We start from the raw sequence: 13,245 nt of genomic DNA on the forward strand, positions 1-13,245 counted from the left end.
TCCCCAGCCCCCTTCCTCTCCCTCATCCCTCCAGCCCCTATCCTCTCCACTCCCCTTCGCCTCCTCGCGCCCTTCCCCTCTCAGCCCACTTCCAGCCCCACCAGACCCCTGCCCCTACCCATCAGCCCTGTTCCCAGCCCATAAATGTGTAGGTTAGGTGGATTGGTTGTGCTGTAACTGTCTCATAGTGTCCAGGGATGTGCAGGCTGGGTTATAGGAGTAGAGTCAGTGGCTGGAAAGGATGCTCTTCAAAGGGTTATTGTAGACTCGATTGGACAAATGACCTCTTTCTGCACTGTAGGGAGTCTGTGATTCTCTCCTAATCCACAGACCCTGCTACCTCTCTGTGTTTCTCTCTCAGGATTAGGTCTTGAAAAATTTAAAACTGTCATGTTTCATTAACACGTGGCAGGTCCTTTGAATTCGGAAATTTGTTTAATGAAATTGATTCATCATCCTCAGCAGTTTGTTTTCCAGTTTTTGTGTTTTGCTTGAAGCTTGTGACTAGTTCATATGACTGCCAGATTTACAGGAGTTTTGTTGGCTGATTGTAATAATTGTTTTGACACTAACTGGATGGAAATCTGTGACTGGACCTGGCCAGAGGTCTTTCAATACTGCAGCAATACTGAAGGTTTTTTTTAAGAACTGAGCGTGTCATCAGTTCTAGGTCAAATTAAAAGTTGGCACTTGCATACAGTACTGTTTCGTTGACTTATTCAAAGAGTTTGGTTTTATGGATTAATCATTTGGCATTAATTCAAGATCTAAAGCTTACTGTTTTCCTTTTCTGCAAGGTCAAGTTAAGAAGTTATCTTGAATTTGCAAAATAGTTTTATGTTGATCGTGTGCCTGCTGGCTTCACAAATTATGAAGGTGAAATGTTGGAAAAGGGGCCATTTGCCATATCCTGGGAGCCACCTTGAAGAGTGTCGGTGTTGAATCTCATCATCCTCTTGAGTGTGACAGCTGAACAGACTGAGACGCATTTGAGAACCAGGATCTCAAACCTAGGAATAAGATCTCATCTTGTCATGGAGTGATTCTTGGTATTTCATTTAGGATAATGCAGTTCTAATATTATTTTTAAGTAACCTGCTCAGACCTCCATGACACGTTGAACAGGAACTGGAACTTCTTGCCCAGGGATAGGGACAGTACCAGTGTCACAAGATGATCTGCAACAGGAAATATTCATTAGTTTGGCATGCAACTGGCCAGCGAGTTCCAAATGGTTAATAAAAGCCAAAAGAACTGCGGATGCTGTAAATCAGGAACAAAAACAAAGTTGCTGGAAAAGCTCAGCAGGTCTGGTAGCATCTGTGAAGGAAAAAACAGAGTTAACGTTTCGGGTCCAATGACCCTTCCAGATCTGAGGAAGGATCACCAGACCTGAAATGTTAACTCTATTTTTTCCTTCACAGATGCTGCCAGAACTGCTGAGCTTTTCCAGCAACTTTGTTTTTGTTGTAAATGGTTAATGTTTCTTTTTGCTTAGGAGCAAATGCATAAGCTGGAGCCATGCACAAAAATTAAGATTCTTTGGTGGCCTCTTAGGTGGGCATTAAAGATTCCATGCCACTATTTTGAAGATTGGGGGATTTCTGGCTAATATTTAGCCCTCCACACCAAAAGGTACCAGTTGGAATCCTGTTGCTGCTTGTAGGAGTTTCCTACATGTCAGTTGGCTGCCATGTTTCCTAAGTCATGGGAATTAATACAATTCAAGAATATTGCATTACTGGTGAAGTGCTTTGGAAATCTTGAGGATATGACAAATGAGTATATAAATGTAAGTCTTTTATGGAAGATAAATGAATCTTGTGTATGCGGTGGAGATGTCAGATTTGCAAATAATGTTTGTAGTTCATCAGTGTGATGTTCAATGTTACTTCTAATTTTTTTTTCTAGCTGCACAGCCTTCCAAGGTCCTTGTGTTGCAGTGACTTATGGAGCCAGAACTCACTGTGCAATCAGCATGCCTGTGCTGATTGCTGTGCATGCAACCTTGGAATAGCTGCATGTTGAACCACATGGCATTGCGTTCAAAAGGAAATCCAAGAATTTAAAGCAATTCTTTTTAACTTTCAACACGATGCACCACAGCATCTCCCCAAAGCTCCTTAAACAGCATCATCTCATACCTACACCTGAAGGACTGCAGCGGTTCAAGAAGGCTCTTCACCAAGGGAGCAGGAAAGTTGACATTTCGGGTCGGGACCCTTCTTCTGAAGGAGGGTCCTGACCCAAAACATCAACTTTCCTGCTCCTCTGATGCTGCTTGGCCTGCTGTGTTCTTCCCGCTCCATACTGTGTTGTCTCTAATTTCAGCATCTGTAGTTCTTGCTATCTCCAGGCTATTCACCATCACCGTTTACAAAAGGCAGTTAGGAATGGGCAATAAATATTGTCCATGCTAATGATGCCCACGTTCCATCAATGACTAAATGTAAAAATCTTGTGTAGAGCTGCTGAAGCAAATGGGATAGATGCCCTTTAAGATTAAGTCATATAAACCTAAGAGAGAAAGGAATCTAAAGATGTAAAGTAGGAGGTTCATATGGGTCAAAACAATAGCTTAGATTTGTTGGCCTGACTGATTTGGTTTCCTTCTGTGCATTCAGTATAATTAGTTGTAATGGGGAAAAAAAAATCAAAGTAATGTCATCTGCTAAATCTTCAATTTTCTTCTAACAGATGCAGTTTATGCTGCTTTTTAGTCGTCAGGGGAAACTTCGATTGCAAAAATGGTATGTCCCACTCTCAGACAAAGAGAAGAAAAAAATTACAAGGGAACTTGTCCAAACAGTCCTTGCTCGCAAACCCAAGATGTGCAGCTTTCTGGAGTGGAGAGACCTGAAGATTGTATATAAAAGGTTGGCATTCAGGCGTTTACTTTTAGTTCTGGATTGCATTGTCCGTTATCAGACTAATGAGCTGCTGGGAGTTGTTTTAGCTCCGTTGACTAGATGGCTGGTTTGCAATGCAGAGAGACACCAACAGTGTGGATCCTGCAGTACAGTGGTTAGAGTGAAGGATTCTCCTGAACCTCTTGCCTTACCTGAAGCATGGTGACCCTCTGGTTTAACCACCACCTATTGGCCCTGCAATTAAAGGGCAGCCCTGTAAGACTGAATTATCTGATAAGACTACAGTGACTTTACCTGTACTTTTACTGAGTTACTGCATCACTTCCTCAGGGCAAAGCATTCCTCTGTTGCACCCACTTAATTTCACTTGTATTCTGGTATGTCAGCAGGAGATAATGGTGTCGGGACGGAGGGGAAGTGTCACTGGGTGTGTGGGTAGGGGAGGGTGTCGTCGGCAGGGGGGAGTGAATTGCTGGTGTGCTGGTTTGCTTTTCTTGATGTTTTCCTGTCCTTGTCAATTTCAAAACTAGAAGTTTGAGGATGGTTTAATAGAGGTCATGAGAATTACAAAGATTTTTAATTGATTAGACAATAGTTTTTCACTTGTGAGTAGGTCTAAATCTATAAGTCACATATGTAAGATAATCAAGAAATGAAACAGGATACTGAGAAGAATCTTTATCCAAGGATGATAAGAACGTGGATGTTACTTCAAAAAATTCCTTTGGTATTAAGTAGTATCAATGTGTTTAATGGCTGCTTATATATGTCTGAGAGGTAGAAATAGAGGGTTTTTGTTAATAAAATTAGGTGAAATAGTTTGAGATGAGGCTCAAGTAGAGAATAAACACTGTGGGCTAGTTGGGCTCAATGGCTTGAATGTGTGTTGCTTATTCTATCCCGTCTCCTGCATATTCTGTCACATTTCCAATGCCAGAAGGGTTCTTTTTATGTGGACAGTGAACAGCAGCTATATTTGTTTGCAGGAAGTGAGATTTACTTTCATTCTGATGTCTCTCTGATCACTGTCAATGATGTGATAATATCAAAAGAATATTTTAGCCACTTGTGTTGTCCCTGTCAGCTGAGTCATTGTGTGTCAGTACTTGTTTATCAGCTGTCATAAGCTAACTCTGCAGTTGTAACTGTGAAGATGTGTGCATTTTTTTATTTAAAAAAAAAGACATTGGTGCTTGACTCCTGATGTTCATTTTGCTCCGTTACCTTGCCCGAAGTAGGGACGGCCAGTTTCTTAAGATAAAGATCAGGAATAAAGTGTACAAAAGCAGCAGATGGTGATGGATGAGTCGAAGATTGTACTGACAAATCTTTATTAGACTGTTGTTTTTATTTTGCCCTTGCAGCTTGTTTTCTTTTTTTTGTGAATTCTTTCAGTCCTGGCATTAATGTGTAATTTCTGGGTATTTTATAACTCTGTATTTTAGGTGGTGTAATGACAGAACCACCATATGTTCTTTCATGTGTAGTACACCTAAACCAAAGCTGCTTGATGGAGGAACTTACAGTGGAGTGAAACACGGTCACCTGTTACACAAAAAAAAATGCTACTTTTATAATGCTTTTGGGATATACTAAAAATGCTCTATAAACGTGTTATATAAATGTTATTTTGTTTTTACATAGTCGGTGAATCAACACCAATAGTTATGAGTTTAGTGTTAGTTTGTTCATTTCAGCCTGAATTTAATTTGAGTGTTTAAAAAACCATATTAATTTTGGATACATGCATCACTGCAATTCAGCACCATTCATCTTGAGGTTAAAGTCTCGAAGTGTAAATTTTTTCATAAATCTATTTAAGTCCTCTGGACATTAGCTTTTAGGTAGATTTCAGTGGTTTTAATAACTTGTGTGACTGAAATATTATGTTTGTACAGGTATGCAAGTCTTTACTTCTGCTGCGCTATTGAGGACCAGGACAATGAACTCATTACCCTTGAGATTATTCATCGTTATGTTGAACTCCTAGACAAGTATTTTGGAAGTGTGAGTTTAAAAAAAAGCTTTAATTCATTGCACGTATAACACCAATCCCTTGTGTATAGTAAAAGTGGCTGACCTTAAATTGGAAGTCAGATTGAAAGCTACATTATTCAATCTGTGTACTTTGCATTTCATTCTTAATTGAACGATTGTTCCCTTGCAGCTATGTTTTTTAAAGTGCAGGTTATACCTACCACATATCCAAAAGGGTATATTATTCAGAGAAAACTTTAGAGCAAAAAGCAAACATAATCCAAATTGAGATGGACTAATGAACAACTTTATTGAATCTCGAATAAATAGTCCGTTTTAATTGTGTTAATTTATTTTCCTCAAGTTAAATCGCATTGTTATTTTGTTTAATTTGGTGATTTTTTTTTTTTTCTCTTTTAGCTTGTTGATACGTGAGCTTCCAAAACAAAAACCTTTCTGACTGGGTACAGGCGCAAAACCATCTTGTGTATTCTCAATGAAAGATGGTCCTTATCATTTGGTCATTTTTGCTGGTTGCTGGCGTTACCTCACAACAGGGCCTGAGTCCACAATGCTGACAGTCAAGCTAAGGAGTCAATCTCCATTTAAAGAGTGATCTAATGGTTGTATATGCACATTCTATGAGAAGTCAGCAATAGCCACTAAGAGACGGAAACCTGACTAGTTTAATTTTCACATCACTTTTACTAACATTCAGAGCTTCTAACTGGATGATTACTTGCATTTATACATGTGTTTTGAGCTGACCACCTGAATTATGCACATTAATTAATCTATCTCTGGTGTAGTAACGTTTGAAACTTTTTAAAATTAAGCAAAGAAGGGATATATTTGTATTAGAAGCAGTTCACAGAAGCTTCACTCAGCTGATTCTTGGGATGAAGAAACTTGTCTTACGTGCAGGTTGGGCTGGTACTCAAGTTGGGAAGAATGAAGGGTGATCTTACTCAAACGTGTAAGATTCTGAGGGAGCTTTGCAGAATAGTACTGAGAGATTGTTTTCTCCTCTTGGGGAAATATAGAACTCTGGGGAAAGTTTACAAACAGTGTCTTGTCTGTGGATCATTGGTCTCTGTAATCCTCTTCCACATGAAGCTGTCATGCTAAGGGGAGGCAACAGCCTAATGGTGGTATCGCTGGACTATTAATCCACTAAAACCTATTAACCCAGGTAATGTTCTGAAGACCTGGGTTCAATTACTGCCATAGTGGAATTTGAATTCAATTTTTAAGAAGTCTGGAATTAAGAGTCTAATGATGACCATGAATTCATTGTCGATTGTCATAAAAGCCCATCTGGTTCACTAAAGTCGTTTAGGGAAGGAAACTGCCGTCCTTACGTGGTCTGGCTTGCATGTGACTCCAGACTGTCAGTAATGTGGTTGACTCTTAATGGCTCTCTATGCAATAAATACTGGCTTGGCCAGCAACATCCTGATCCCATGAGTGAATTTTTAGAAAGTCATGGCTGGGTCATTGAACTATATTCAAGTCAGACTTTTGATCTACATGAGAGTTGAGTGTTTTGGGGCAGGCAGAAAAGTAGAGTTAAGGCTGATCTTATTTTGGCCATGATCTTGTTGAATTGCAGAACAGGCTGAAGATTATTAGAGGTTTATCCTTAATCTGTGATCTTGAACACATGATACAACTCTATTTGAAAAGAAAAGTCAAACCAAAATTCTACAAAATGGACTTTCATGACTTTAAGCCCATTTACTTCCTACAAGATGATTTGAAATACTACAATTATTCATGCCAAGTGACACTCAACTTTACTTCTAATTTGGAACAGATGGGAACTATTGCAGTAATTGAATCTGGAATTGCACAGAATTGGAAATGGTAAAAGGGAGATGGATCAAATGTGTATCTTGTTACTGTAAGCTGTAATTTGACTAGAACATATTAGTTCAGCATCTTGTACAATTACTTAATGCTACACACATTTCTAAACTTGTGAAATTCCTCGACATGGTATGTTTTGTTGTGCCATCTGTCAGAATGGTGATCCATTGTATGTCCAACTTCCGCTTACTAAACTTAGCATTTGTTTTTGAAGTCAAATGCGTTACTATTGCTGACATGAAACTACTTGCTTCTTTAATTGAAATCATGCATATCTTGTGCCAAATAAAATTCTAATCTGCAGATACATGTCTGAGAAGATCGTAGTTATTCGAGCTATAAAATGTTGTCTCTGGATATTTTTCAAGATCTAAACAAAATGTGATGACTGTTTTTCTTACCCCTTTCTTGAAGGTCTGCGAACTTGACATTATCTTCAATTTTGAGAAGGCTTACTTTATCCTGGATGAGTTCTTGTTAGGAGGGGAGGTACAGGAGACCTCGAAGAAGAATGTTCTGAAAGCAATTGAACAAGCTGATCTGCTGCAGGAGGTATGAATTAAGAAGTGTACTTGCCTGAGCATGAGCATGTTATGTTGTGGCAGAAGGAACTACCTTCCTTGTGCTAATCTTAACTGGGAAGTACTGCTTAGATAGCAAAATTCAGTCTCTAAGGTTTCCTTCAGTTTGTGTTTGTCATCTGTCGTGTATTTTGCAATTGCATGTCTCTTGCTTGAAGTAGAATGTATTGTTAACATTGCTTGCATTAATGTAAACGTGTGTGTGTGTGATTGAAGACAATATGGTTTTTTGCTCGATACTTGCCTAGATGTGGTCATTTAAGGCAGCCATGATCCCTCGGATATATCCTTTCTTTTATAAGCACATTCTCCAGTTTATTTTTTGTTCTACATTGTGCTACCGTCTCCCTCTTCTGCCATAAATTATTTTTTGTTTAGAGAGCTTGGTTTCTGTTTGAAGTTTGACAGAAATTTTAAATGACTTCCGACCTCTTTGTACTCACTTGTGCTTCTTTACTGTCCTATTTCTGAATCCCAGAAACATAACTGACATCTCTGATCATTTTCAGGTATATTACATATAGACAAATGTACAATATGGTGCAAAACTTAAGAGTATTTGACACCGAGAGAACTTGGTGGCTGAGCATTATTATGTATTTATCTCAAAAATTGCATTACAGACTCTTTAGAACTGCTGTATCTCACTAAACCGTAATTCTTACCAGGAAGTCTTTGCATGGAAATGAACGGATTAAAATCTCTTGTCATTCCTCAGTGTCTGCTTTCTTGGCTTGAATTTGATGTCTCTAATACTCTCTCCACCCCGTTTCAGCCTGGCCTAAGTTTTATACTCCATCTGTCATTATTTATTCTGTCTCTGCAACAACTTGTCTACATGTCAGTACCTTAGCACTACTGAAACTTAAGGTTTTTGCAAAGATTTGTAGCTTGGGTTGTGGGTGAGGTTGTTGACTGGCCTGCCAAGCTGGCTTGTTTTTGTTTAGACATTTCGTCACTATGCTAGGTAACATCATCAGTGAGGCCTCTGATGAAGCGATGTTGCTCTACTCTGTTTGGAATTTATACTGTCCAGTCTCTTATGGTGAATTGTGTCATTTCCTGTTCTGTTCTGTATGGGTTTGTATATGGAGTCCAATTCTATGTTTGTTGGACCCCATATACAAACCTATGCAGAACAGAACTTGAAATGATACTACTCACCATAATGGACTGGACAGTATAAATTCCAAGCGGAGTAGAGCAACATCGCTTCATCAGAGGCCTCACTGATGATGTTGCCTAGCATGGTGACGAAAAGTCTGAACAAAAGCAAGCCAATTCAGTGAGCAAATCAATAACCTCACCACTGAAACTTTTAATCATTTCCAAAACGTTTATGGATTTGATCATTTTTCCCTCCAATCTGTTTACTCATTTCCTTGGTTCTGACCCACGTAAAGCCTGACTTGTTCAAAGCTTCGCTGATGGTATTCTATTCTGCCCTTTGTCCCTCGTCTTTACTGAGCTAGTCTTGTGACACTATGCAAAGTGTCACAGCTGTGAGGGGTCATGACATTCTGGTGAATATTTAGCCTTCAACTTGTATCCCTTTTACAGTAAAAGGAAATCTTGGTGTCTCATGGTGCTGTTTGTGGGATCTTGTTGTGCAGAATAGACTGTTTGTTTTGTTTGGCCACACCACATTCGTGACTACACTTCAAGTGAATTGGCTGGAACATCTGAGAATGTCCTAAAGATGTAAAAGGTGATGTAGAAATTCTTTTATTTCCATTGACCTAAAGAGCGTAGCTCGTAAAATTTTTATCAAAGGAATAAGCTGCTTAGGTCATTAATCAAGTTAGACATTTAACTACATACCACTATTTCACCAAGTAAACTTGCAAAGGTTTCAGGAAACAACCATGATTGAGTACTGCTCCTATACATTACACAAACTGTTATCCATTTGTTGATTTGGCTTCAAAGCATGTTATCTTGTAACATTCTCAATCTGTTAATGCTAGCTGCCATCAAGATATCTAAAGCTATTATCAAGATAGTGACGTTGCTAAGAAGCTTGTTAAGCAGCTGAACTCTAGTTAGCAAGTGTTGACGGGGATTCACAACCTTCTCTGAGCATGCATGCTGTCTTGACAAATTGGTTTTCCTTATTAACTGCAACATCTTCCTACTGGTGCCTGAGACAACTGCTAACTTAGTAACATGCCTTTGTTACTTTTACACTAGTGATAAAGGCAGATATAACAATAATGCACTTTCAAAACCTTATTCCCACGGTGGAGACTTGAGCAACAAATCTTGGTTGATATCCCCAATGTAATACTGACGGAATGCTGTTCTGTTGGAAGTGTCACCTTTTTCAGATGCAATATTAAACCAAGGCCTTAACTATCCATAGAAGATCCCATAGCACTTCTTGGAAGAAGAGCAGAGGAGTTCTCCAATGTGTTCAGGTCAATTTTTATCCCTTGAGTAAGCTAGCTAGAAAGAATTGGTTAGCTGGTTATCGTCACGCTGGGAGCTCGTCGCGCATTGGATTGACTGATCTTTCCTACGTTGCATTTCCAAAGATACTTTAATTGGCTTTAGTGCTTTGGGTTGTTCTGAGATCATGCAAAACATGATATAAATTATATGTAAACGCCAAATACTGTGGAGGCTGGAAATCTGAAATAAAATCAAAAAGTGCAGTAGAAACCCAGCAGGTCTGACAGCCTCTGAGAGAAAAATAGAGATGACATCTGGAGTCTACTCTGATTCTTCTTCCAAAGTTTCCTTGGACATAATTGTAAAACTTGCTTGAATACCAAACGCAAAGCTGTGTTGTTAGGTCTGCAGTAAGATATCTGATAACCAAGGTGACCATTCCTTAAGAAAGGCTGTAAGGAAAAGCCAGGGAACTGTAGACTGGTGACCTGTGTGTCAGTGGTGTTTAAGTTGATGGAGGGATTCTGAGGAACAGGATTTACATGCAGTTGGAAAAGCAAGGCCTAATTAGGGATAGTCAGCATGACTTTGTGCGTGGGAGATCGTGTCTCACTAAATTGATTGTCACATCTTCAAAAATTACAATGAAAATTCAAGGTAGAGTGGTAAACATTGTCTATATGGATTTCAGCAAAGCGTTTGACAACATTCGGTCATTGTCACAAGCATGGAAACAGACCCTTTGGTCCAATTCGTCTGAGCCAACCAGCGATCCCAATCTGACCTAGTCCTATTTGCCAGAATTTGCCCATATCTCTCTAAATCCTTCCTATTCATATACCCATCCAAATGTCTTTGTAACTGTACCTGCCTCCACCAGTTCCTCTAGCAGCTGATTTCACACACGCACTATCCTCTGCGCAAGAAAGTTACCTGCTCAGGTCCTTTTTAAATCTTCGCCCTCTCCCCTTTAACTTACGCCCTCTAATTTGGGACTTCCCTATCCTAGGAAAAAGACCCTGGCTATTCACCTTACCCATGCCCCTCATGATTTTATAAACCTATATAAGGTCACCCCCTCAGCCTCCAACACTCCAGGGAGAAAAGCCCTTTACCTATAACTCAAACCCTCCAACCCTGGCAACATCCTTGTAAATCTGCACCCTCACAAGTTTAACAACCTCCTTCCTATAGAAAGGCGACAAGAAGTGTGCATAGTATTCTAAAAGTGGCAGCACCAATATCCTGTACAGCCACAAGATGACATCCCAACTCATTTTATATTTAGCTAGCCTGTTGTTGCTATCTTAGATTTTAAGTCATGCAATCCTTTAATGGGCCTATTCCCATCCCAACGTATCCTTTTGTTTATGTGCTCATACTTTAGTATTTTGGCTTTTATTCCTTGACAATTTCATAGTTTACGCATGGTAGACTGGATGATAAGGTTAGATCACATGGGATCCAGGGGGAATTAGCTAATGGATACAAAATTGGCTTGAAGTTAAGAGACAGAGGGTGGTGGTGGAGGGTTGTTTTTCAGACTGGTGGCCTGTGACCCAGCTGTGTGCCACAAGGATCGGTGCTGGGTTCACCACTTTTCGTCGTTTATATAACAATTTGGATGTGCATGACGGAGGTATGGTTAGTAAGTTTGCAGCTGACACCAAAATAGGTGGTGTAGTGGACAGTGAAGAAAATTATCTCAGACTACAAAGCAGCCTTAATCAGATGGGCCAATGAGCTAAGGAGTAGCGGATAAAGTTTAATTTAGATAAATGTGAGATATTGTATTTTGGTAAGGCAAACCATGGCAGGACTTATAGAGCTAATACTAGGTCCCTGAAGAGTATTGCCGAACAAAGAGACTTAGTGGTGTAGGTGCATAGTTCCTTGAAAGTGGAGTTGCAGGTAGACAGGGTGGTGAAGTAGACATTTGGCACATTTGCTTTCGTTGGTTAGAACATTGAGTATAGGAATTGCAATGTCATTGTGGCTGTACAGGGCATTGGTGAGGCCACTTCTGGAATACTGTGTACAGTTCTGGATGTTGCTAAACTTGAAAGGGTGGAGAAAAGATTTACAAGGATATGGTCAGGATTGGAAGGTTTGAGCTGTAGGGAGAGGCTGAATAGGCTAGGGTTGCTTTCCCTGGAGTGTCTGAGACGGAGGGTGACCTTCTAGAAGATGTGGAGGTACTGATGTTGGATTGGGGTGGACAAGGTCAGAAGTCACATAACACTACGTTATAGTCCAACAGTTTTATTTGAAGTCACAAGCTTTTGGAGCGCTGCTCCTTTGTCAGGTGAAGTGAATTCATCTGACGAAGGAGCAGCGCTCTGAAAGCTTGTGACTTCAAATAAACCTGTTGGACTATAACTTGGTGTCATATGACTTCTGACCTTTTATAGATGTTTATAAAATAATGAGGGGCATGGATAGGGTGAAAAACTAAGGTCTTTTTGCTAAGGTGGGAGAGTCCAAAACTAGAGGATGTAGGTTTAAGGTGAGAGAGAAAAGATTTAAAAAGCACCTGAGGGGTAACTTTTTCACGCGGAGGGTGTTGCCTGTATGGAGTGAACTGCCAGAGAAAGTGGTGAAGGCGGTACAGTTACAACATCTAAAAGGCATCTGGATGGTTATATGATAAGGAGGGATTTACAGGGATTTGGGTCAAATGCTGGCAAATGGGACTGGATTAGATTGGGCTGCTTGGTATCGCAGATGAGTTGGATGGCAGGGTCTGTTTCCATGTTGTATGACTCTGTAAGGTGGCTTGGAAATCTGACCGGCAACTGAATGGGAATCCTTGTAGAAGGCACAACACTTTAACCTACCACTGCTGATCTATACATAACCAAACTATATTTGATAAGGTACCACACATTAGGCAACATGATAAGATAAGAACTCATGTTGCAGATAGTGTGTTAACATGGATAGAGGACTGGCTAACTAATAGAAGACAGAGTTAGGATAAGGGGGAGCTTTTTAGGATAGCAATTTAATGGAGTTTCACAATTATTTACAATATATGTGAATGACTTGAATGAGGAAAGTGGATATACTATAATGAGGTTTGCAGATGACACAAGGTCTGCAGAGGGATATAAACAGGTTAAGCAAGTGGAGTATGTGGGGAAAATGAGAGGTTATGGATTGTTGCAGGAAGAATAGAGGAGATTTTTATTTAGTTGGGGAAAGACTACAGAAAGCTGCAGAATAGTGGAATTTGAGAGTCCTTGTGCATGAATCAGAAAAAACTATCATCGGCATTTGGGTAATAGGAAAGGCAAATGGATTGTTGGTTTTCGTTTAAAAGAGAATCACATTAAAAGTAAGGAAGTCTTGTTAAAGCTATATAACATACAAGTCCGACCACAACTGGAATAATGTGAACAGTTTTGGCCCATTATCTAAGGAAAGATATACCAGCCATGGTATGGCGGTGTTAGGAACTGCAGGTGCTGGAGAATCTGAGATACCACGGTGTAGAGCTGGATGAACACAGCAGGCCAAGCAGCATCAGAGGAGCAGGAAGGCTGACGTTTCGGCCC

At 39.9% G+C, this 13,245-nt stretch overlaps 1 protein-coding gene across 1 annotated transcript in view; it reads left to right on the plus strand.

Moving 5' to 3' along the window:
- Window positions 1-13,245, plus strand: part of ap1s2 (adaptor related protein complex 1 subunit sigma 2) — a 20,450-nt gene that overhangs the window by 548 nt on the left and 6,657 nt on the right. The window contains exons 2-4 of the mRNA XM_020513609.2: window positions 2,698-2,876; window positions 4,769-4,877; window positions 7,131-7,268. Coding sequence (XP_020369198.1) covers window positions 2,698-2,876; window positions 4,769-4,877; window positions 7,131-7,268 — 426 coding nt within the window. The remainder of the gene's footprint in view (window positions 1-2,697; window positions 2,877-4,768; window positions 4,878-7,130; window positions 7,269-13,245) is intronic.

This window comes from Rhincodon typus, chromosome 11 (assembly GCF_021869965.1).
Source record: "Rhincodon typus isolate 14 chromosome 11, sRhiTyp1.1, whole genome shotgun sequence".
Taxonomy (NCBI): domain Eukaryota; kingdom Metazoa; phylum Chordata; class Chondrichthyes; order Orectolobiformes; family Rhincodontidae; genus Rhincodon; species Rhincodon typus.